This window comes from Micromesistius poutassou, assembly GCF_964030765.1.
Source record: "Micromesistius poutassou genome assembly, chromosome: 18".
In the NCBI taxonomy this organism is placed as follows: Eukaryota; Metazoa; Chordata; class Actinopteri; order Gadiformes; family Gadidae; genus Micromesistius; species Micromesistius poutassou.
The window spans coordinates 1,711,071-1,735,276 of NC_140288.1; the positions used below are offsets into that span (position 1 = coordinate 1,711,071).

A 24,206-nucleotide genomic window follows, 5' to 3' on the forward strand; every position below is an offset into this window, starting at 1 on the left:
ACGGTCGTTGCTCCCATCATATTCACACCTAGATATTTATGAAACGTACACGTATTTATGTCACCTTCACGGTTAATTCCATCTGGTCCGAGCTGGTGGCCGTCCAGACCACCACAGGCTGAAAGCATCAGAAGGGCACCGCTGGACATGCACAGAGCAAATGATTGGGTCTTTGTGAGATCTCTTAGTCACTTAGTCTGAACTACAGTCATGGCTGGAGGTCCAGTCGTGTTTTAAAAGGGGGAGCCTCCATCACACTGAAGCCATCATTTTTATTTTGGTTTATTTTGTCTCACAAAATGAAGGATTCAGATTCAAAGGACAAAACACCCATGAAGGAGAAGTGACCCCCTTTCCTTCCAATAGTTGTGGTCGCCTTGGACAGCACAAGCTGTGCGACTCATTTATAGTAACGATGACGTTTCCATAAAAAAATAGTTACAATTTGAGCTGGTAAACAATAGAATCGTTGCCGATAAGATAATAAAACATTTAAAAACAGGCAGGCACATTGGTCAATCATGATTAAAAAAAAAAAATTGTTATTTTTTGATCTGGACAGCCTTCTAGCTTCGACGTAAATCAATGAGACCAACTGAAAATATACAGAGCCGGTAGGAAATTAAAACTGTGATTCTAAAAAAAGTTTAAATTATATCGAAAATCTGTTAGATTATATTTGAAGATCAAAGTGTGTTGATTTGTTAAATGTTTGAATGAAGGTTAACGGTTAAAAATTAACCACGGTTGCAAAGTCTGAAGTAGTTGAGGTGTCCATGTGCACATTTTTTAACATCTGAATAATACAGTTGGCTACAAAACAATGTAGGCTGATGTAAAAGTTGAGGGTAAGCCATGGCTGTGACATGGTATAAATACTGATCAGACATCATGGAGAACAGGGGTGAGGGACTTGGAGAAATTTGGCTGTCGGATGGCCACAGACAATTATTAACGCTTGAAAGTGGGCCGAGATGTTATGGGGCCGCCGTTTGCGATGAAGGGTCGCACGGCTGTGACAATCATGCTGCTCTCTGATTGGCCGGCCGGCTCAAACGGCCCACGAGAGCCTGCGGCCCCTCTGGCATTTGCCAGGATGCCAGTCCGTCACCGTCTGTGGCACACGGAAGAAAAGTCGTACGGAATCAATGTTGACAGCGGCAAACGGGTTTGGTTGAGGAGGTCAAATGAAAATACAATTGTTTGCTTACATTGGCTCTTTCGCAGTTGTCACAGATGGCTTCTGCGTTTTCCTCGCATAAGTTGGCTTCAATGTCGACCCCGCCAAAGTAAGTGTGCAGTTGTATTCTTCTGCAGTTCTGTGAATTCTCACAGTATTTAACCATGGGTTCTAGGTTGACTAACTCCCCATGCTTGGATTTTTCATCCACAGATTCATCGTCTGTTAAAAACACAACAACATGAAGAATAATGAGATAAATTTGAGAAATGTGAAATTTTTGGAGCCAAAATCTGAGAATAACAAACGAGGGTCAATGGAGCAAGACGCACTCATGATGGCACGGCTGAGGACGGCATCGTCGCTGCTGCAGTAAAAGAGGATGCAGTGGGCCATGTTCCCGTCTCTGCCGGCCCGGCCTGACTCCCGGTGGTAGTGTTCCATGGACTTGGGCAGAAAGGTGTGGATCACATACCGCACGTCCGGCTTGTGGATGCCCATGCCAAAGGCTACGGTGGCACAGATAACCTACCGATGTGGTACGACTTATTAGTATTATTTAGTCATCTAGCAGACGGGATTCTCCAAAGCCACTTACAGCACATTTTAGATCGTAGGCGGATAGGTATTTGACTCTCCAAAAGGATAAGAACCCCATTCTCTGCACTCCGGCAATTGTATACATCCTTGAGCAAGATGCCTAACCCGTACCAACACTATCACTACTCTACGAATAGAGGTGGACAGGACATTTTTATGCAACCCCAATGCACCCAACATCCTGATTACTTTTTTTATAAAAGAAAATTAAGTAAATAAAGCTACCTGGCATTCATTTTCATTCCACTTGTTCTGCGCACTCTGTCTGTCTTCATCAGACATCTGTGAGTGATACGAACATGCCAGCAGGCCTGCCTCATTCAGGCTGTCTGCCATGTAGTCACAGACCACACGTCTCCAGCAGTACACGATGCCCGAGTCATCTGCAACACGTAAAGCCCGGCAGAGAAAAATATCAGCAGTATGTTCTGCATTCATATGGAAAATGCAAAACGTGTGCTAATTTTTAAGTTTTCCTCTTGGTCTGAGAGGACCTGAGAAACATGTGCCCAGCCATACGTGGATAGTGCTCCTTGATCCAGGTAATGCAGTCCCTTTCCCCATACATTGTTGTCCTGGTCGGCACGGCATACTTTAGATTTGTTCTGATAATTCTCATGGTGAACCTGCAATCAGGCCAGTCATGAATATGATGCTCTTGTGAATAAACAAAACAAAACACGACGTGCAGGAACAATTGGCAGCAAGGTTCTGTTGCTGTGAGCTTAATGAGCGCTGGAACACCTACACCCGAGGATTGTTCATCTGCAGCTGTTTGAGGATGTCCTCCTGGATGCGGGGCCCGATTGGGCCTGACAGAGCAATCATGGGCACCCCCGGAAAGTCCTGCTGCAGCTCATTCAACGTCCCGTACACCGGCCGGAAGTCATAGCCCCACTGTTAAGCAAAACAAAGATATGGGTTACCCTGTTTGCTGAGATAGAATGCCTGAACCACATAGTGTTACTAATTCTAGCACTTGTAGTGTTTTTAACACACCTGACTGATGCAGTGGGCCTCATCGATAACAAACCGAGCCAGAAGACCTCGGTCTAACAGGCTCTGCAGAGCCTCGATCAGTGGACCACTCATACTCATCTAGAGCAGAGCACAGGAAAACAAGATCAATACTTCCAATCATAGATCAATACAGTTGTAGCCAATCAGCAGCCAGCTGGTTCTCTGTTGATTATGTATTCTCTACCTTCTCGGGGGTGACGTAGAGCAGTTTGATTATTGGATCCTTTTCGGACAACTGTTCGTAGATACTTTCTGCATCGGTGTAACCTTGGTCACCCGAGAGAGTCCTGGCCTCAATCTGAATAAGAAGATCCACGGTGACACCTTTCATACCCAGCTATGGTTTTCTAATTGGTGTGCATTAAAACGAATATCCCTCTTTCGACCCACAGAGCAAGTATAATATGGGTTAGGGCTGGGCGATTATTCAAATTTTGATTGCGATTTCGATTTTAGCATGAAACAATCACCAAACTAATACAATCGAGTTGAAACAATTTAATTATTATTATTATTTTTTTTCTTTCTTTATAGAAATTGCAGAACAGCTGGATACATATCTGGACATTATTTTCTATTTGACCATTTTGTGAATTTTTTAAAGGGAAAATTTCAAAGTTCTCATTTACAAAGTATTTTTTTTGGAGAGAAATTATGAATAAATGCATCATGTTTTCAAACTCAAAAAGAATTGTTTGAATAATCGAGATTTCAATATTGACCAAAATAATCGTGATTATGATTTTTTCCATAATCGAGCAGCCCTAGCATGGGTCCCACTTACACCCAGTTCAGTAAGTTTCTGGATCTGGTCCAGTATGAGGGACTTGAGTGGGGAGATCACCACAGTGACTCCAGCAGACAAGCAGGCTGGTAGCTGGTAACACAGGCTTTTACCAGCACCTGATACATAGAAAGGTTGTCATTGTGAGAGCTGTGTGTCATTGTGTCTCTATGGGTCTCTGTGTGTATTGGATCATGCAGTCTGCAGTACCAACCATTACTACCAACAACAAAGACATTTTCTTTCAAAATTGTGGCATTAATTGCTTCAAGTTGATTGTCCCGAAACTCATGAAGACCAAAAATGTTCTTGAATGTCTCCAACATCTCTGGAGAGTGGTCGAAGTCGAGGCCTCCGAAGCGCTCGTCCACAGGGTTTCGGGCCATTTTTCTGTAGTCCAAAAATAAGTCAACATGAAATTAAAATGGTCAACATTGTTTAAGTTTAACATTTTGTAGGAACTAGCGGAACTAGCGTCTGAGTCAACAGACGTCGCTCTCCGGGTCTATAGCCAGATGTTACTTAAAGTTGTGCTACCAAGTTGTATAGGGGAGTTGGGGAGGGATTTGACCTCAGGACCAAGGGGTGGAGCTGGGCTGACGAAGCTCCAAGTAAGCTCCAAGTTAAACCCTCTGTTACACGTTACACCCCCTTCTTTCTTAAAGGTCCCATGACATGCCACCAGGTGTGGTGTGATTAGCCGTTACAAGCCGTTTTGGAAATCTGCCCCTTATGACATCACAGGTGGTCATGTCCACCTAGGAAAGAAACCTTGGTGTCCACAAGAGGAAGCCCCTCCTCCTACACTCACACGAGTACATTTGTGCGATCAAACTCGCACAAATCACTGAGGGAGAAAATTTTGTCTACATCGATATTTTCCTTTTGCTTTTTGCAAATAATAGGATATTGCAACTTTTAATTTATATTTTATACAATTTTTTATGGTATTTGCAGTGGTGGTAATAAGTCATCAAATCAATAACAGGGAAACAGGCTTAAAAAACAAAAAAATGTCTTCATTTCCAGATCATCAGCTGCTCAAAAGACTAGATGAATGCCGAACTGAATGCTGGGATTGGATATCTGTGCTGCCAAGTTTGCATAAGTTCACATCATTGGTAAAATGGGCGTGTCGAGAAGATTTGACTGGTAGCCAGAATAGCACTCAACAGCAGTAGTCGCATGCCGAAAGCAAATATAAAATATAATGATATATAACATATTGTAATTAATGTAGCCTACAGTAGCTTGACATTAGCTAACATCACAACTGGAGTACAAATTATTGCTTTATTATTTTTTTTTAATTATTATTTTTCACATTATGAAACATTAAAAGACAAACTGTATACTCACCCAGCCATGGTCAACTTGCTCTGAGCGGCGTTAAAATGCCTTGCAAGTTATTCCTTTAGATTAGATTATTTCCTGGAGGGCGGGCGATTGGTGAAATTAACTTCAAGCAAAGAGAATTAGGTGTTACAACTCTCTCTCTGTGGTTACAGTAGTTACACCCACGTTATTCCCTTCTTTCTTAAAGCGGTATTCTTTCGGCGGTATCTGGAATAAGATAGGATGATCAATGCACATTTAAAACACTGAATTAGCTTTAAGAATTGAGTTGAACTAACTATTGACAGATCAAAACAACCTGTGTTTTAAAAAATACATATTTGTTCAAATAATAGTTCATTGCAACATTAAATTGATATTTGATTAAAAATGTTGATTGATTAACATTAAAAAATGTTACTCTGTGCAGTGGTAGTAATTATTCATCAAATCAGGGCAACAGGATTAAAACATCAAGCTTTTTAAAATAAGGATTATATTAAAATGTTGCTGTTCCACACCTGAAATTGTTCTCGGCTGGTAAAAAGCGGCAAAACTGCACTGCGGATGTGTGGATGGAGTTCTTCCACTGTAGTAGTTCTTATACTACATAACTGAGTGTTATTTGGCTTAAATGTCCATACGTCATGAATATCAGCATGAGTACGCCCTCTGTAGATAAGGTTACTTTTCTCCTCCGTAAAGAAGTTAAGCCCCTGTTACTACCACAATCACAGTTCATTCACTGGCTCTTTCAGTGTTGACCTGCCTGTGGAGCTGTGAGTGAACAGTACTGTATGACAAGCATGCTCATCCTGCTGTGTTGTCCAAATTATTCAGACAAGCTCAGAAGAATAATACATCTGAAGAATAACAGATTCAAGGGGTATCGGTTGTGGAAATTGTTTTTGCTTTATTCTCTTGGATAAAAGGCCTTTCAATGTTCCTGTTCATGTTTGAACAGGTCTATCAATACCAATATTGATAGACTTGTTCATGTTTGAACAAGTCTACTAAGTTGTTACCGCGCTCCAAAGGTCAAGGGGCCGTCAGACCATTATCACCTCCTCCCAGCTATTCATAAAATCATAATATTTATGATTCTTTACTCTATGTGCAGTGGTGGTAATTATTCATCAAATCATTACACAGGGAAACAGTTGTAAAACATAATTCTTTGTCCTCGTGTCCAGATCAAAAATTAAATAAATAAAATGATGCACACGTGATGAGAGAAATCAACTCAAACTTCTACGTTTTGAAGAAAATATCACACAGTTGTGCCAACTTAATTCTTATAGTTGTACCAGCTAATTTCAAAGTTGAGACAACTAAGTTCTTTTGGTCCAAATAACTTGTCTTTCATAACAATGAAAGCTTCACAAATCTAGTTGTACACACTAAGAATTCTAAGTCAATATTATATTGAATCATTCATGTGTAAAAACATCAATTTTGAGGGGAAATTAAATCCTATTAATAATTACACAAACGGACAATAAACCAGCCTTTTCATTTTAAACCATTTTGCGTGTTTATTTTTCACCATGAGGGTAATAAACAGCTTTAAAACTTAGGATGCCATAGGATTCATAGGATCCCATATGTGACACGCTGGCTCTATGCATGCAACATAAACTGGGGAGACCACGCTGTTTCAACAACAATAAAGAATTTATTTTGAAATAAATACAAGAAGAAGAAGTGTGGTGCAAGTCAGTATAAATGAAAGTAACCAAAAAGGTCATGCGAAGATCAGTCCATGTGTTACAAACAAAGGAAATCAAATGCCTGGAGGAGGGAGGAGCAATAACTCAAAAAGGGAACACTGTAACCATTAATAGAAACAGGGAGGCTGCCTGGCACAAAAACCGGCGATCTGTTGAATGCATAAGTAGTATTAAGCGTAAGCCATTTATTAATATCATTTTGGTTAACTCTGCATTATGCATTATGTACGCACTGGAAGTAAATAAACCAACCCACTTAGAAGACCATGAAGAAACATTTCCACATTTATTCTGAACCTGCCTTCCATTCATCTTCGAGGTTTCTGCTACTGCAGTATTTCAACCAGCCACAGGGTGGTGCTGTTGGGGAGCGGTTCACTTTCTGAAACGCGGTCAGTGTCACACCTGTGACACCAATCCAGTCCTGAGATGAGATGGGGGGAGGGGGGGAGGAGGGGTGTGTGTGTGTGTGTGTGTGTGTGTGTGTGTGTGTGTGTTCATATAAACCCACAGAATTCAGGCTGACAAGACCAACAGCTGTTGGTAGCGGTGACCGTGTCGCTCTAATGCTTGCGTTTCCCTTTCCTCTGTTTGATGGTGAAGAGGTTCTCGTCCGCGGGGGGTACGTGTCTGCGCCGCCGCCTTTAGATGACCTCTTCTTCTTCCTCCCGCCGGCCCTCTTCTTCTTCCTCCCGCCGGCCCTCTTCCCCTTCTCCTTATAATACAAGGAACAGCTTATAATATTAATATATATATATATAATATTATTACGTACAGCTGCTGCGGGGTGTAGGACTCGCGCTTGAAGGGCGACGTGCGCGGCTCCGTCGCCGCCGCGCTCCCCAGTTCAGCCGGTTGTGGGGTTCTTCTTGTTCTTGTTCCTGTTCCTGTTCCTGCTCTTCTTCGCCGCCCTCTCTTCCCCGCCCCGGGAGCAGCGGTCAGTAGCAGTAGCGGTCGATGCGGCGTCTACTCTTTTATTATGTGCTATGCTTGCATGAGTCTGCAACCAGACACTTAATTGGTACCTTTGGCACCATAACAGACGACTCTTACTTTGAAGGGAACCCGGAGCAATACATCCGGAAGTGGACTCGGACTTGGCTACTGCGCATGTTTGCTGCGACTTCAGTCAGTGCTAGTTTGACAGCTCCTCCAACTAGTCGGTCCTCCACGGCGATCTTCTCCTGTGCCGTTTTTTCCTCCCGGTTTCTTCTTCTTCGTGAAGTTGCTGTATCCGTACCAACATGCTCTCCTACATCCTTGGCGTGAGTATGAACCAAGGCGACCGGCGACCCCGAGCCTTCTTCAGCTCCATGTAACCTTTAGCTTTGTCGGCTAACATTCTGCAACGTTTTGTAAGCTTGTATTGAGGGGCGGCTCTTCCCAAAGAATGTGCAATGACTCACTTGATTTCCCCCCCACTCTGTACTGTAAATAAACGACCAGGGGACTCTGCATTCGGCTGGGTCTGTTCTGCGTGTGAAATGCACCCCACCCCACATGGGAGTACGTCAATTGAAACGTTCAAATCAATTGAGACGTTCAATGGATTTCAACACGTCCCCTGAACTCAGAGTCATGGTCTTGATCCCTCTGCAGCTGATCCGAGGAGGATGGGACGGCATCATCCGCCTCCTGTTCAGTATCTTCTCCTCCAAGCGGAGGATTGCGATCACGCTGGAGGACCCCAACATCAAGTACGCCCTGCGACTCATAGACAAAGAGGTAACCCCCGTCACCGTTCAAGAGTGACATGTAGACTACTTTCAGACATGCAAACAGTCACTGTACATATGTGTACACACACATGTAAAAACACGTGTAAACAGTCGAATGTAAACGCAAACATGTAAAAACACAGGTGTAAACAGTCGAATGTAAACACAAACATGTAAATGCACACAGGTATACACACACATGTATGCCACAGCAGAAATGATAGGATATTCCCTATTTTGATTAGCCATTACATTGGATAGATCATTCTACCAGCCTGACCGTGGACTGTGGCAACGGTTATCTATCAATCACACATCTGGGTGGACACTCCCACTTGTCATGTCACAGGGCAGGGAAGGTTGATAAACGTTTTGTAATGGCTTATCACACACAAACCTGGTGGTAAAATGTGCTTGATACAAGAGTTTGATAAAGCCACTGATATGACCGGCGAACCATGTCATGTACGCTGCTGGGACTCGAACGGCATGTATGTTTTTGCAGATGAGGTATTTGAGGGTTGAACCAACATCGGTTGTTTATGTGCCCGCAGATCGTGAGTCATGATACCAGAAAGTTCCGCTTCGCCCTGCCCACCGCGGGCCACATCCTCGGGCTGCCCATCGGTGGGTGAGAGAGTCAAAGCGCGTGACATTCTCTTGGTGTGAGCCGGCAGCCCGTCGACGCCCATGACGATCTGCCATGTTTTTTTTTCCCTTCTCTTACCAGGGCAGCACATCTACCTGTCGGCTAAGATCGACGGGAAGCTGGTGGTGCGTCCGTACACGCCGGTGTCCAGCGACGACGACAAGGGCTGCGTCGACCTGGTCATCAAGGTGTGTGTGTGTGTGTGTGCGCACGCAGCCTTGTTTGCTGATGGGATACTTGAGTAACTAACTGTCACACGTGTGTGCATGGTGTTTAGACACCATTGAGCAGTTTAAAGGAAACACAAAACCAAATGATTAAAGTAGTCTCGCCCTCTTCCCAGGTTTACTTCAAAGATGTCCATCCCAAATTTCCCGAGGGCGGGAAGATGAGCCAGTACCTGGAGAGCCTCAAGCTCGACGACGCCATCGACTTCCGCGGACCCAGCGGCCTTCTGATCTACAAAGGCAAAGGTGAGCTCGCCAATGCCTTTAGCCTAAAGCCTAGTCAAATATGACCACATATAACATCTTAGACAAATAGTCTAATCTACTAGTTTACACCCCGAGCTAGTTAAGACTACGAGCCTACGGGCTCACTCTCCTCGCTCACGCCGTTAGCTTATTCCTCTGGCCTAGCTTGCTATGACCCCCACAGTAAACGGCCCACCCTTCTCTACGTCTGCCTGTCTCCCTCAGGGTCGTTCGCCATCCAACCAGAAAAGAAGGCGCCCGCGGTCATCAAGAAGGCCCGACAGCTGGGCATGATCGCCGGAGGAACCGGTAAGCTGACCACAGCATTCCTTCAAGTGTGTAGTCCCCTCTCAAGTAGAGATGTTCCGATACCATTTTTTTCCCCCCCCGATTCCTGAACCTGGGCACGGCCGATGCAGAGTATATACCGATACAGCATCTAGCATTGTAACTACTAACACCACTTGTTCTCATTGAAGGGTTTGTCGTGTTTGTGATGTTCTCTGCCACTGAGCTAGTCAGGTGATGGTATCGGATCGGCGCATAGACTTGGGTACTCGCCGACACTGCATTCTAGGCACTATCGGAGGAATTTCTGATACTGGTATCGGATCAACTCTACTCTCAAGAATAAACATAATGTGATGACTAACGGATTGGATGTCCCGTTTTGATGGTGTCACACTGGGTCAGGGATCACCCCCATGCTGCAGATCATCACGGCCATCATGAAGGACCCCCAGGACCCCACGGTGTGCCACCTGCTGTTCGCTAACCAGGTGAGGGGGACTCAAAGGGAGACTGTATCCTCATGAGGCCGATGTAAGGGAGGCCTTGTGTTCTGGTGCATGGAGATGCTCTACTGCATACTCGTTGGAGGTTGTAACGAGTGGTTGTGTAATTGGTACTATCGATTGTTTATATATTTACATTTAGGGCATTTGGCTTTTATCCAAAGAGACTTACAATAAGTACATTCATCCGAAGAAGGAGAGGCAATATATCACTGTTGGTACAGTAAAGATATTCATAGAACCAAGTGCCAAGCACCAACAGTTGTTAGGTTAACCCATTCCCTGTATACAACAAAGATAGCTAGGATAAGATGCTACACAATGCTTAGTACTGTTTTTAAGTGCAAGGACGTACAACATAATAACACAACACAATAAGTGTCTTCATTAAGTGCCAGATTGTATGCTTTGATTGTTTCTGGCTGCACCTGTATAATGGATCAAAGCATCTTGCCAACTGATTAAATGTTTATTTGTTTGGTGAAGGCTCTGTTTCAACCTGGGATCAGCTGATCCTTTCATTAGAGGAGACTTACACAATCCAACATTTTCCCCCCCCGTGTGCTCCCAGACCGAGAAGGATATCTTGCTCCGGCCAGAGCTAGAGGAGATCCAGGCCAACAACCCCGACCGCTTCAAGCTGTGGTTCACCCTGGACCAACCCCCCACCGGTAAGCTCCTCCCACTGACCCCTAAGGCTGCACTCACTCTAGCGATCGCAGAGGGCCCAGTTCTTGGCTTCGCAGCGCTCTGCTTGTCCAGTTCTCGTCGTTCTGGACGCGTTTGCTCTGAACTACCTGCATCAACATTGCAGTTATTTCTGTGTAAACACAGAGATGTAACTGTTTTAACCTCTTGTATTAAGTACAGAGGTGTAACTGTTTTAACCTCTTAATAAGTACACAGGTGTAACTGTTTTAACCTCTTAATAAGTACACAGGTGTAACTGTTTTAACCTCTTAATAAGTACACAGGTGTAACTGTTTTAACCTCTTAATAAGTACACAGGTGTAACTGTTTTAACCTCTTAATAAGTACACAGGTGTAACTGTTTTGTATTAAATACACAGGTGTAACTGTTACGTAATAAATACACAGGTGTAACTTCACTAACCTCTTGTAATGTGTGGAATTCCAACAGTTTGAACCGTTTTTATGTAGTAGAGTTGTAACAGTGGTAACCTCTTGTATTCCAGACTGGGACTACAGTGAAGGCTTCATCAGTGAGGACATGGTCCGAGACCACCTGCCCGGGCCCAGTGAAGACGCCCTGATCCTGATGTGCGGACCTCCGCCCATGGTGCAGTTTGCCTGCAACCCAAACCTGGACAAAGTGGGCCACTCCAGCAGCCAAAGGTTTATCTTCTAGAGATCTGGCATGTGGCCCACTAGGGGGCGCCTATTTCCCCCCTCTGTGTGTGGCTCGCTGCCGGTTATTGCAACTCCCAAAGCATTCACAGCACTCATGCAGCTGCAGAGATAAATATTGCACTGTGTATTTAAGTGATGATGTAAATCGTCATAGTTTGATATATATATATGTTGAATACATGTGGATTCGCGCAAATCGGTGGGGGCAAGTGATTCAGGTGGGGACAGGTGGTTTTGAGGATGGGCAAGGAGCGTTTATGCAGAAAAATTGTAAATTGAACCTGTCATCAGGGATTGACTGAGGGGTGGCTTGAAATATTAAATGTAGTGGGTAAGGGAGGGTGAACGGATGGCATGTTTTGATGGAAATGATAGATGTTTCCACATTTGTTTTGTATTTTTTACACCCTTTCCCTGAGTGCCTTAAGAAAGCTTTGGTTCGGCAACACAACTAAATATTTTACTTATAAAGATCACGCAAAGTATTTTATTGGGGCTCTCAAGAATGTTTTGCTGAAATGTTGTACCTATTCGTTTTATACATTGAGTGCTTTGCTTCCTCCATTATTGATTTTCTTTTTGATTGTTGTATCGATGTGCCTCTTGGCTTCGTCTTATCAATTGATTATTGTGTTTTGGCTATGCAAGATGCCATAAATAATAAAATAAAATATCTTACACGCCACAATTGATTAATTCTAAATCGGTTGTCACTTTCCCATGAGATATGTAATTGAGTCTTACTACTCATAACTCACTCTTTGTTGTTAATACTTAAAGTACCACCTGGTGTTCTGCCATTCTCGCTATATTACCAAGATCAAGCTTGAGTTAAGAAACAATTAATTCTCAGATGGCATAAATTCCAAATTTAGAAATTTGAATAAAACATAAGGGGTAACACTAGTTTTTTTATCGGTCGTCTTGGAAAAAACCATAAGGGGTAACACTGTCGTTTTTTATCGGTCGTCATGGAAAAAACCATAAGGGGTAACACTGTCGTTTTTTATCGGTCGTCATGGAAAAAACCATAAGGGGTAACACTGTCGTTTTTTATCGGTCGTCATGGAAAAAACCATAAGGGGTAACACTTTTTATCGGTCGTCATGGAAAAAACCATAAGGGGTAACACTGTCGTTTTTTATCGGTCGTCATGGAAAAAACCATAAGGGGTAACACTGTCGTTTTTTATCGGTCGTCATGGAAAAAACCATAAGGGGTAACACTGTCGTTTTTTATCGGCCGTCATGGAAAAAACCATAAGGGGTAACACTGTCGTTTTTTATCGGTCGTCTTGGAAAAAAACATAAGGGGTAACACTGTCGTTTTTTATCAGTCGTCATGGAAAAAACCATAAGGGGTAACACTGTCGTTTTTTATCGGTCGTCATGGAAAAAACCATAAGGGGTAACGCTGTCGTTTTTTATTGGTCGTCATGGAAAAAACCATAAGGGGTAACACTGTCGTTTTTTATCGGTCGTCATGGAAAAAACCATAAGGGGTAACACTGTCGTTTTTTATCGGTCGTCATGGAAAAAACCATAACTGTCGTTTTTTTATCGGTCGTTGGTATGTTTTTCTACAATAGGAGATACAAAAAAAAGAGGCATATTTAACATTTTATTACAAAGCATATTAGAATATTCAGTAGAGCACACATTCATTTTAATGGATGTCCTTCAGTTATCTGTCTTTTGGTGGATTCTTCTTTATACGTCTTGTGCGATACCTGCAAATAAAGCAAACATTACTTTTCACTTTTCAGACATAAGGGGTACTCGTGGTGTTTTACAAAGCTCTTAATGAAATATTATACACTACACTGCTTCACATTGATGCAATTAAAATCATACAAACCCGCATTGGGCTTTTTTCTTTTTTTACCCTTACTATTATTATTAATTGATTGACATGAATTCAGACACAGGTCAGTAAGGAGCAGGTAAGGGACATCTTGCTCAAGGGTTTCTACAGGTTAGGCTACAGACATTGGGGGAATCATACCTGCTATAGCCTTATGGCTGGGAGTCAAACACACCAGCAACACTACACCATCCCACCCCCAGTAAACAGTTCCCATATTGTTTCTTCGTCCATCGTGTGTATACTCACTGGCCCTTGGGATACCAGTCGTGCTTGGTGGTGAAGAACATCTTGCTGAGCTCCTCGATGGTGGGCCCCTGCTTGCCCTTGACCACCTCCATGCTGAGGTGGGCCTTGATCACCTGCTCATGGGTCTCCTCTGCGTTGCTCAAAGGCCCCGGCCGTTCGATTGGCTGAGAATCAAAAGTGGCGTTAATCCTGGTATGTCAGATCTAATTTTGGATGAGTGACATTTCTTTGGGGTTTATTCTGACGTAAACAGGCTTCTTGTAAAATATTTTTAAGGGACTAAAATACTAACACTAATAATAGCGTGACTGAAACATGAAAGATGTCATGTTAAAAGTATGGCATTCATAACTTGACACATATAACACCAACTAAATATTAGCATTTTCTGAAGCAATTTTCAAATGGTTAAGACCTGATACTATGGCTAAAATAAATAATCTAAAAGATGATCAACTCTGGAGTCAAGTCATAATTTCAGCGCTATATAACTCACCTGGGTGAGTTCATAGGGAACGTCCACAGAGGGATGGTAGCACACAATGGTTCTTCCATCGGAAGTCACACCAAGCTCCACTTTGCTGGAATGGAAAGACATGAATACACAAAAACGCCCATACACAAATCCAAACATGTACGTTATGTCAGAAACACAAACACTGAAATCAACAAGTAATTTCTGCAAACCAATACCTGTTTTGCTCTGTATCTGGTCTAACTAAACAGAATCATTTAAAAGTGTCATTGCTCAGGGTGTCTTACCAATTGGCGTCATTGAATTGATGGCCAGCCACGTTTGATTGATGACAGGTTGGCACCAAACATACTGAAATAGATCAACAAGCACATGAGTTGCATACCACACACACACACACACACACACACACACACATAGTTAAGGGTTACATCATGTATTCTCATAACAAACAGACAAAAGCCATCATCAAAGCAAGAGGGCAGCTTGAATTGGATGAAAAAATGTGTCTCGATCAATGCATTTTTTTTCTACACTTTAACGAGATGTTAACATTTAAAACACGATTCTCTGCACAGGAGCATGTTATGAACACCTTATGAAGGACGAATTGACTGACATGTTACTGATGGTTTGCATTTCTAAGCACAAGCTCGCGGTGACGTTAGCGCTCACGGCGTTGCTCATATTTAACGAAATTAAATACGTATTTTTCATATGCAAGATGGTACAATGGAGAACTTACGTTGTCCAAGCCTCAGGTCTGTGGTGTTATACAATCGTGAGAGGGACCTTAACCTGCACAGAAGACCCGACGCCATGATCAGAACCTCGGCATTGGCGTCCGACACAATAATAGGTCCGCGGGAACAACGCGCCACATATCGGTTCCGCTTTACTCTACAGTCTACAGAGCTATAGTGACACAACACACTTGTTGTTTAGAAGCACAACATATACTTTATATCAACTGGTGTGATTCTTTTTTAAACAGTTAAAATATAACAATATTTGGATTTCCGTTATGTATGGATGCATTAGGACATTTATGTAATTCACTCAAATTTTGCTTTGTGTGAAAACTTTTTTTTTTTTTTTCTTTAGTAATTGTTTCAAAGTTGGCATCAACTAAATGAAATAAGTATGCCCATGTATAGGTCTACTGGCAAGATTTCAAACAAATTAATCAGTGAGCAGCAATTTCGTTGCATAAAATATTTAATAGCAGTTGTTTACAAGAGAGACGGCTATATACAAGTTATTTTACTCTTGATATTATTAGGCTATTTCAATGTATATGACTGACATTTAACACGTGCAAAATTCCAAATTTTCCCACACTGACAATTAACCAATTAAATTTATTTTTGGGAGAATCGTTAGATTTTAGAACGTCAATAAAACTGCAAAAAAAAAAACATTTACATTTCCTCTTCTTACAAACTCGAGTTTTCAAAGTCTTCCGTTTCCTTCTTGGCCCCAACCTAACAAAGTCCTCTACACATATTCCAATAAGAACGACAACAATCTCTGATTTTATTTCTCCTGGTATTGATCCAGCGTGTGTTGCTAGGAGAGCTCCATCTCAGCTGTAGCGACGCTGGTCGCCCCCGTCGTGTTCACCACCAGACGCTCTCTGCTGCCGAACACCTGGCCCACTAGGGGGAGACAAACACAACCAACAGCTCAACACCGGCTCATACTATTACAATAAAATTCAAACAGTGGATGTGTATTTCACAAACACAAGGCCATTCATAGTGCATTACAAAAGGAATAAATCAGGTTTAAAAATAAAAAGCACAATCATTTAAGTTCATATAAACTAGTAGTAATAAATTACAGTGAATTGCCGATATACATCATTAAGGCGCAGGTAGGGTTACAGCATCTTGCTCAAGCACGCCTACACATAGAATACAGACCCTGGAGATCGATCCTGGTACCTTTCAGCTGGGAGTCAAACACATGTGCCATTATATTGGCTTATTCAATGCCAAACTATAGTGAGTGAGTGAGTGAGTGAGTGAGTGAGTGAGTGAGTGAGTGAGTGTACCTGCAGCGACGTCACTGATGTCCCACACGCGCATGCCGTCCTTCTGTCCTCCGAAGGCGTATACGAAGGGCAGGTCGGGGCAGCAGGCGGCGCAGAACACCACCCCCTGGACGAAGAGACACCGAGGGTCAGCTCAGACCTGGGGTGGCTGATCTCTCTGGTCTACCGCTCCTTCACTGAAGGCTCAACGCTTTCCTGTACTCTGACCACATGCTGTGTGCTTCACCCATCCCTTTTGGCTGGTTCACTATAGTACTTTTGTTTACTACTTAGTTTGGTCTTCAATCAAAATCTTCTTAATCTACATATTCATCCAAGTTCATTTCATTTTATACGCTACAAAAAATAACAATGTTTTATGAATCCCATTAAAAAAGTATATATCCCTTAATAAATAAGGGTTATGATTGACTGACTGAAGCCTGAAGTATGGTTAATATCCAAGAAAATATGGCGCTTGATATTTTCATCTACAAAGTAAAAGCCAGAATTCAATGCTTTGTGATACATCCACGTGTCTCCCACAAGTGGTGATCAAGTACACATAAGAATTGAATTCACAACAGTTAGATTTCCATTTTAAGTTGCTGGATAAATTTGTGTACCCCAGCCCAGCAGCAGGCCCCACTCACCATCTTCATGTCCCTGGAGTGCACCAGACTGGGCTTGTTGCTCAGGATGTCCCAGATCTTGACGCTTTTGTCCTCCGACGATGTGACCAGGCACCCCTTGATCTGGCTGCTGAGCTCCAGTCCTGCAGGGGGGGGGGGGGTGAGACGAGATGGTTCAGATTCAGTATATTAATAATCTCAGATACAGATGTTCGACGATGCTTCAGTCAAACTTCTGGGGGGAGACTGCACAGCGCCGGAACCCAGCAAGAGTGAGGGGCGGAGCTACACAGGGTTTCCTGTTTTGTTATGGAGAGATTCCTCCACATTCATTTGAGAGTGACACGCTGGAGATTCTGAAGACATTTTTAACATATGCACTTCCAAAGTGGGCAAATCTACAACAGAGGTTGGATCTTAAACTTTTACGGACACTTGGTCTAAGGACGTTGGTGTCCGGAAAGGACGTTTACACATCTTCACACCGCATACTGGAAAGGTGTAGTTGCTTTTTGTCTACTTTTGTTTTTTGTTTCCCTTGTGTCTGATCGGTCAGGTATCCTACCGGTAACTTCTCCGTCGTGGGCCTTCAGGGTGAACACGGGTTTATCCGAGCGGGCGTCCAGACAGTACACAAAACCATCTTCTGTACTGGCCTGAAACAAGGCAATCCAGAAATGCATTTCTCAGAGAGGCCAGCAAACACTAAAAAGACTCTCCCCTTTGGGTTGTTGGTGTTGATGTTTAAAAACAGCTTCTGTTACAACAATAACAGTTTACACCAACACCTAAAACATGGAAAATAATCCAAAATATAAGTAAGGAAAATGAAAATAATAGATGGTAGTAAATTCAATTAACTACTACTATTCAATTACTCAATTATGCTATTTTCACACATAACCAGGATTGGAACCTGATTACCTCAGCATAGGTAGACCACACACACACACACACACACACACACACACACACACACACACACACACACACACACACACACACACACACACACACACACACACACACACACACACACACACACACACACACACACACACACACACACACGCACACGCACCAGGAAGTTGCAGGCGGAGAAGTGGTTCCACACGACGCGCTCCACCGTACCGCTGAACCTCCAGGTCCGGGTGTTGTCCGGACTCCGGCAATCGTACAGGATCGCCGTTCTGCGCCGGGAGAGAAGCGGTTTTTTTTTTTTTTTTTTAAGCAACACCCACAGCACACCCACACTGGCTACACTGTTTGAATCTGTCATCACACATCCATATACAAATCATTAAATACATTCAGAATTGATTCAGAGCCTTTTCATATTTTCCTAAATGATGTGGGTAAATGAATGAGGTTGAAGGTGAAGGGGTCTGAATGCAATAACCACGTCGTGAAGCTTATTGTTGTATACTCTTGTGTGAATTCAGTACTTCATAAAGTGTCAATATTGTCTGTACTTTTCGGCCAAGAACTGATGTGCGAAATGAACACAGCAGCTTCAAGTCAAACTATAGAGAAAGAACTAACACTTTTAGGCCGCTGCTACAATATGAAATGGTAAAATGTCAAAAAGGTAAACATAAAACCACCGCAAGTTAAAGAGTCCCAAACAGCTGGAGTTGACCTACTTATCGAACGATCCCGACAGCAGGGTCTGAGCCTCGAAGGGGTGGAACGCCAGCGCCTGGACCTGGGAGAGAACCGAGGAGGGTTTGGATCCAGCCACTGAGCTCACGCTACATCAAGCACAAACACGCCGCTAAGACTCCATTCTGAACCGCGTCCTCCTCTCAATACCTTGTCTGTGTGTTTCCTCAGCGTGGAGGCCGGTTTCCCCTGGGCCATGTCCCACAGGATGACCGTCTCATCTGCAGACGCGCTCGCCAACACGTTCCTGGGGAGGGAGATGGAGAGGTACCGCATGCAGCCACTGGTCAGGTCTCAACTGGTCGGGTCTCAACTGGTCAGGTCTCAACTGGTCGGGTCTCAACTGGTCAGGTCTCAACTGGTCAGGTCTCAACTGGTCCATCAGGTGCAACTTGATTGATCGACTTTTTATTTTCTGAATTAGTATTACTTTGGTGGTGCATTGTGGTTTAGGTAGGAAGTAATACAGCTCTTCTTGGAAATGCACATGCTCATGGTATGGAAAGACACTTTGGATAAAATTGGTTCATGATATGAATTCTTTGCGATCATGGTTTTTACGGATCTACAGTAAAATACGTTTAAACAAAACGGCAGCAGGACGGTAGCGAGGTGACCCCTGACCTCACGAGCTTGTTCCAGGATAAGTCCAGCACGGCGTCCGTGTGTCCCTCAAGCGGCTCTGCAGCAGCCTGGCAACAAACAAACAAACAAATAAACAAAACAGCAGGAAGGAAACTGTGGAAAAGCCTCCACACACAGAACAACGTAATGCACTGAACTACTACTATTAAGTAATGGAGGAGACTCTTTGATCCAAATGAAGTGACCTCTGACACACACATCAAGTTGTTGATTTGCTCAATGATGCTCACAGGTAGGTTCTGGACATTGGGGATCGAACCAGCAATAGAACTCATAATAATTACATATCTGAAGTTACACAAAAATATATATATATAAATATATATATTTTTTTTCTTTTTTAAAAAGACAAATAAATATTTATATTGTATAGGGTCAGATTTCTAATTATTATTTTTGGTATGATTTTTTTAAAATAGAACCTGGTTCGCTACAAGGCGTGGTGTGGTTAGCACGACTCACGGCTACATCCGCCGAGCCAACTCTTACCTTCTTGCCCTTCTTCTTGGTCTTCTTCTTGTCCGTCTTCTTGCTTCCCAGGGAGAAGGCGGGCTCCAGGCAGTCCACCACGTCCAGGTCCCACACGTCGATCTGGGGGGTCATGTTGCCCACCGCCGCGTAGTTCCCTGCAAACAAACCGACCAATGAGCACACAGGAAACGAGAGCTCATGGTCACAATGGGTCATTTCGGGTCTTTCTTCCAAATGGGTGTTTTCCGATCAATCCACTTTGGGGACAAAAAAATAAATAAATAAAATGATTTAGGGGCACTGGAAATGGTCCCATGGCTTGGGTGGAGGAAAGGCCAAAACTACTACTACTACTACAACTACTACGTTGTTGTCGGTTGCCCTAAGAATTTCATTGCCTAGAACGACCCTGTGTTGTATTGTAAATTTGACAAATAAATACGTTGACTTTGAATAACAAGATGCTTTTACACATTTATCAAGCATAGCATAGAGCTAATCAGGGCCATTTCTGTGGGCTGAATTCGATTTGTTTACCTTTTCCCTCGGCTGGGTCAAAGTTCAGCCACTCGACACAGAGCGGGTAGGCTGGCAGCAGAATGTCGTGATGGACGTACAGGGAATCCTCCTCAGAGTTATACACTGTAAGACATAAGAGGACATCACACGTCACTTATTTGTGAATTGTCTCTCTCACACACACACACACACACACACACACACACACACACACACACACACACACACACACACACACACACACACACACACACACACACACACACACACACACACACACACACGTCCAACGATGAGTAACAACTGAGTCCAGGCCGTTGAGAGGCATGATAATGTTAAACATGAGGTGATGCATGTCCATGTTTAAAATTGTTTACAATAAGTGTGATGAAACAATAAGCATTGCTTTGATACAGAGCAATGTTCTATCAATTGTAAGGCCTTTAAACATCAGTATGGAGAAACAAGATTTTATTCAGACGATGACAATTTTATTCTGATTATTTGCATAAACTGTGACATCACTAGAACGGACGACTGACCGTAGACCTCCAGGTTGCAGCAGTCCTTCTCCGCCCGGCCGGCCAGAACCAGGTTGTCGTTGGGTTTGATCTGAAAGTCCTCCCTCTCGTACTGGTCCTTAAGGGGACAGACACACAGCTCCCATCAGCATGAACACCCAGTGAAAGCCTATTCACAGCCGTTTAGTATTTAGTTAACTGGCCGACGACTGAGTCAAAGATACTGTGGATTGAACACAGATCCTTTCGGCTGGGACAATCCTGCACCCGACGCTACATTACGCTGGCTTAGAAAGGAGAAGCACTACAACGTCATACCAATACACACCTCAGCAACAGTAGTAGTAAAAGTATCAGGGGACTGGTTGCTAAATCCAGTGTAGTTCCTACGAATGCCAGCATGAGACAGTAAAGGGGGGGGGGGGGGGGGACACTCACTGTGTCTTTGATTGTGATGTAAGGATCCTGTTCATTGGAGCTGAACACAGTCAGCCCGGCCAGACTGTCGCCAAGGTTGCTCGCCACTGCGAGGCAGAAGGAAAACCAGAGGGTCAGCAGTTTAAAAAAAAGCATGACTTGAGAAATTGCGATGTGATTGAGGGAGACTTGTGATGTAAGAAAAGGGTGATTTTTGTCATTTTTCCATCTCTTTGAATGCCGTTTGGAATTCCGAGCTAGTGTGTTTGCGCGTGTTCTGTTACGACAAATGTGTAACTTCCCTTGAAGATGTGTACGTCGATGTTGTCATTGTTATGAGCCCAACGTTGTGATGAGATCAACCTCTTTCTCACCTGTGTCCTCGTCATCGTATTGATCCAGGCCGTACTGCGCCATCTCATCTTTTTGTTCCTCCTTGTCGGCTTTGTTCTCATCCTCCTCTTCCTCCCCATCATCCTCCTCTCCTCCTCTGCCCGGCTCCTGGTCGCCAGGCATCCCTGCATCTCCGTCAGCTTCCTCCTCCTCCTCCCCCTCCTCCGCTTCCCTGTTGATTGAAAACAAAAGATGAAACGGTTTGAAAATAATCAATTTAGATATCAATTATTTGTTGTTTAATCAAGGTTATGTTTTAACATGTGATCATTTAGCAATATGGTACACATGAAACACAATCATACCAACAAAACACAAGAAGTTTGTAGAGAAATGATGTTATTATGAATGTGTGCATGTCATTTTACCCTAACTCCTCTTTTGCTTCAGCAATGATGCGCTGCAGTTCCTCTTTGCTCAGCTCAACCTGACAGAAACCACACAGAAAGTTAACAGTAAACACAAAAGGCTAAATAACATTTAACAGATAGCGACAATCAAGGCAATGGTATTGACTTGAACTCTCACAATGACACAACAACATGGATTTTAAAGTCAAAAACCGTATAGAAAAGAGCAGAAATAGAGACAGGACTACATTCATTCTAGATGTTTAATTTGAGTTAGTACGTACTTAAGTAAACTGTCACAGATTAGACCAGAGAGGACCAAACCCAAGGGTTACAACAGTGGACTTTAACAAACACTCACTTTGTCTGGTGTTTCCTTGGAAACGCCCCGCATCACCCACCCCACACACGTCATCTGGGAACTCATGTTGGAAACTCGTTTGTCTGATTAAAAAGTAACACACCAAGTGACAACTATCTTTGATGATGTGTCAGAGGAGCCTTTAAACGTGTATCACCTGCGAGCGGCGGCGCGGTGAACATGTGAGTCTATTTGGGAGTGAGGCAATGTCGCACATCGATGACGTGCCGTGAACTATTAAAGGGGCCGCCCGCATTGAAAACGGACCATTATGTTATCTATAATGTGGGATTTTAGTAACAGCGTTGGTTTAAAAAAGGGCAGCATAAGAATAGGCAGCGGAAGAGAGGTTGTGCCAATACCTATAACATCATTATCCATAATAATAAAACAGGTTATGGTTATTACAGGTAAAGATCTGATCCTATTCCTGCTTGAGTTTATTTCCCCTAGTGGAAATACATGGAACTGCAGTATCAAGTGGGGGTAAGAGCAAAGATAAAGAATTCAACAAGAGCTCCATCAGACTTATTTTTAATTACAGTGACAATGTTTTGTAATTAAAACGGGCACGGAACATATAATCATATGAAAATTTTAGATTATATCCAATACTTCATTTATGAGTGGCACTGCCATCTCCTCAGAGATGACACAAATGTTAAATATAGTATAGCATTCCTTTGATAAATAAGATATAGAGAAGCAAGTCAAAATAATCCATTTTCATGAGACGTTTCCAGATGTATGATGTTGACTCCAATCCCATTCCTCCACACTAGACTCTGTTGTGTTCTGTTCTTCATCCACCACCAAGTGGGCCCTGCGGTCTTGATTAATCATACAGCACACCCACATTCAATTTAACACACACAGCCACACACACCGCACACACAGGATCTAGGAGTTGGCTCCAGTGCGAGGACCTCTCCAGATTTGGACCTTTGCTTCATCGTCGATGTCATCCATTATTTTCTCCTGTTTGACAGAGAGGATGGTGTAGCCGACTGATAGGAGTTAAGGACCAAAAGAAAACGGTGTACATATGGTTTACATACATACATACATACATACATACATACATACAAATAAGTAATAGGCCTACACGTTATGTTAAATAATGCCCTCTGCATCAAAGCCAGGATCTGTTATGAAGACCCATATTTTATGACCTACAGAGTTGAGGGTAGATGGACTTTATGTTTTAACACACCCCTAACAGATTTCAGATAGGCGGAAGCATAACTTGAGAAAATAAATTCTGTTCTTGTTTTTCGGAGTTTCATCATTTCAGAATTCTGGGAAAGCTTTTCACTGCAAAACATATTCTGCTCTGTTTTTCTGAGATAACGAGATGAATCCCAAGATAAGCTCTCAGCCATCCTCCAAAGGTAATTTTAAGTAGGGGATGATATCCCAATGGCTCAAACATGAACCAAAATAAAACTGGATCAAACTAAACAGGCGGGACATGTTTGCTTCTATGAAATAATGAAAGCTTCTCTTCTCGCATACACTGGAGCTTGTATACAAGCCTAAAACTCACTATTTCAGAGTAACACAATCCTGGTATAACTTTAGCCATACAACTGTCATCAATCATATATATATAAAAAAATAATAATAAACAGTTCTGAGATGTAGCCTACTCCATAAACCCAGGTTTTCCTGGGGGTCCTAGGGTCACTGGCTCTCTGAAGGATACAGATGCCGACCACAAACGCGCCGATGGCGAGCCCCGTCAGCCGGTTCCTCCCTCGGATTCGCTCGGCGTTCTTCTTCCAGTAATCGAGCTCATTCCTCCGTTGCAGAAGTCTCTCATTATGCATTTTGGCATTTTCTGCATCTTTCTCCGGCATGTTGCCTGGTTCTGTATCCGACTCTCTTGTTATGACTCTCTTGTTATGTGAGTTGTCAGAAATCCAACTCAAGGAAGGCTGCACACCGCCCTCTGGTGTG

At 43.1% G+C, this 24,206-nt stretch overlaps 5 protein-coding genes across 6 annotated transcripts; 1 reads left to right on the forward strand and 4 right to left on the reverse strand.

Annotated features, from left to right (window-relative positions):
• Window positions 1–226: 226 nt before the first annotated feature.
• Window positions 227–5,645, reverse strand: LOC311363072 (recQ-like DNA helicase BLM). The gene is made up of 12 exons (XM_084482999.1): window positions 5,441–5,645; window positions 4,944–5,147; window positions 3,799–3,974; window positions 3,585–3,703; window positions 2,985–3,098; window positions 2,780–2,878; window positions 2,529–2,677; window positions 2,300–2,406; window positions 2,006–2,163; window positions 1,513–1,708; window positions 1,212–1,402; window positions 227–1,114 (listed from the first exon to the last, which is right to left on the reverse strand). The coding sequence occupies exons 2-12, from the start codon at window positions 4,949–4,951 to the stop codon at window positions 1,052–1,054; spliced, it is 1,380 nt and encodes a 459-aa protein (XP_084339125.1). The 5' UTR covers window positions 4,952–5,147; window positions 5,441–5,645; the 3' UTR covers window positions 227–1,051.
• A 2,025-nt stretch (window positions 5,646–7,670) lies between these two features.
• LOC311363065 (NADH-cytochrome b5 reductase 3-like) lies at window positions 7,671–12,334 on the forward strand. 2 transcript variants are annotated; one of them, XM_084482992.1, is made up of 10 exons: window positions 7,671–7,914; window positions 8,096–8,155; window positions 8,249–8,374; window positions 8,922–8,994; window positions 9,098–9,204; window positions 9,360–9,489; window positions 9,715–9,798; window positions 10,183–10,268; window positions 10,855–10,954; window positions 11,480–12,334. In XM_084482992.1, exons 1-10 carry the CDS (start codon window positions 7,894–7,896, stop codon window positions 11,650–11,652), a joined length of 960 nt encoding a protein of 319 aa, XP_084339118.1. In that variant the 5' UTR covers window positions 7,671–7,893; the 3' UTR covers window positions 11,653–12,334. The 2 variants fall into 2 exon arrangements, with proteins under 2 accessions (XP_084339118.1, XP_084339119.1); XM_084482993.1 differs by lacking the exon at window positions 8,096–8,155 and having other exon boundaries at window positions 7,678–7,914.
• A 927-nt stretch (window positions 12,335–13,261) lies between these two features.
• Window positions 13,262–15,082, reverse strand: mrpl42 (mitochondrial ribosomal protein L42). The gene is made up of 5 exons (XM_084482996.1): window positions 14,987–15,082; window positions 14,529–14,592; window positions 14,263–14,347; window positions 13,767–13,930; window positions 13,262–13,383 (listed from the first exon to the last, which is right to left on the reverse strand). Exons 1-5 carry the CDS (start codon window positions 15,060–15,062, stop codon window positions 13,338–13,340), a joined length of 435 nt encoding a protein of 144 aa, XP_084339122.1. The 5' UTR covers window positions 15,063–15,082; the 3' UTR covers window positions 13,262–13,337.
• Window positions 15,083–15,448: 366 nt separating this feature from the next.
• On the reverse strand, window positions 15,449–22,433 carry pwp1 (PWP1 homolog, endonuclein). The gene is made up of 15 exons (XM_084482998.1): window positions 22,248–22,433; window positions 21,905–21,963; window positions 21,518–21,708; window positions 21,165–21,250; window positions 20,748–20,844; window positions 20,224–20,328; window positions 19,705–19,841; window positions 19,195–19,262; window positions 18,721–18,817; window positions 18,552–18,613; window positions 17,990–18,098; window positions 17,474–17,564; window positions 16,930–17,051; window positions 16,298–16,403; window positions 15,449–15,899 (listed from the first exon to the last, which is right to left on the reverse strand). Exons 1-15 carry the CDS (start codon window positions 22,311–22,313, stop codon window positions 15,811–15,813), a joined length of 1,485 nt encoding a protein of 494 aa, XP_084339124.1. The 5' UTR covers window positions 22,314–22,433; the 3' UTR covers window positions 15,449–15,810.
• Window positions 22,434–22,774: 341 nt separating this feature from the next.
• On the reverse strand, window positions 22,775–24,149 carry LOC311363070 (cytochrome c oxidase assembly factor 3 homolog, mitochondrial-like). Its single transcript, XM_084482997.1, has 2 exons — window positions 23,953–24,149; window positions 22,775–23,254 (listed from the first exon to the last, which is right to left on the reverse strand). Exons 1-2 carry the CDS (start codon window positions 24,104–24,106, stop codon window positions 23,148–23,150), a joined length of 261 nt encoding a protein of 86 aa, XP_084339123.1. The 5' UTR covers window positions 24,107–24,149; the 3' UTR covers window positions 22,775–23,147.
• Window positions 24,150–24,206: the final 57 nt, after the last annotated feature.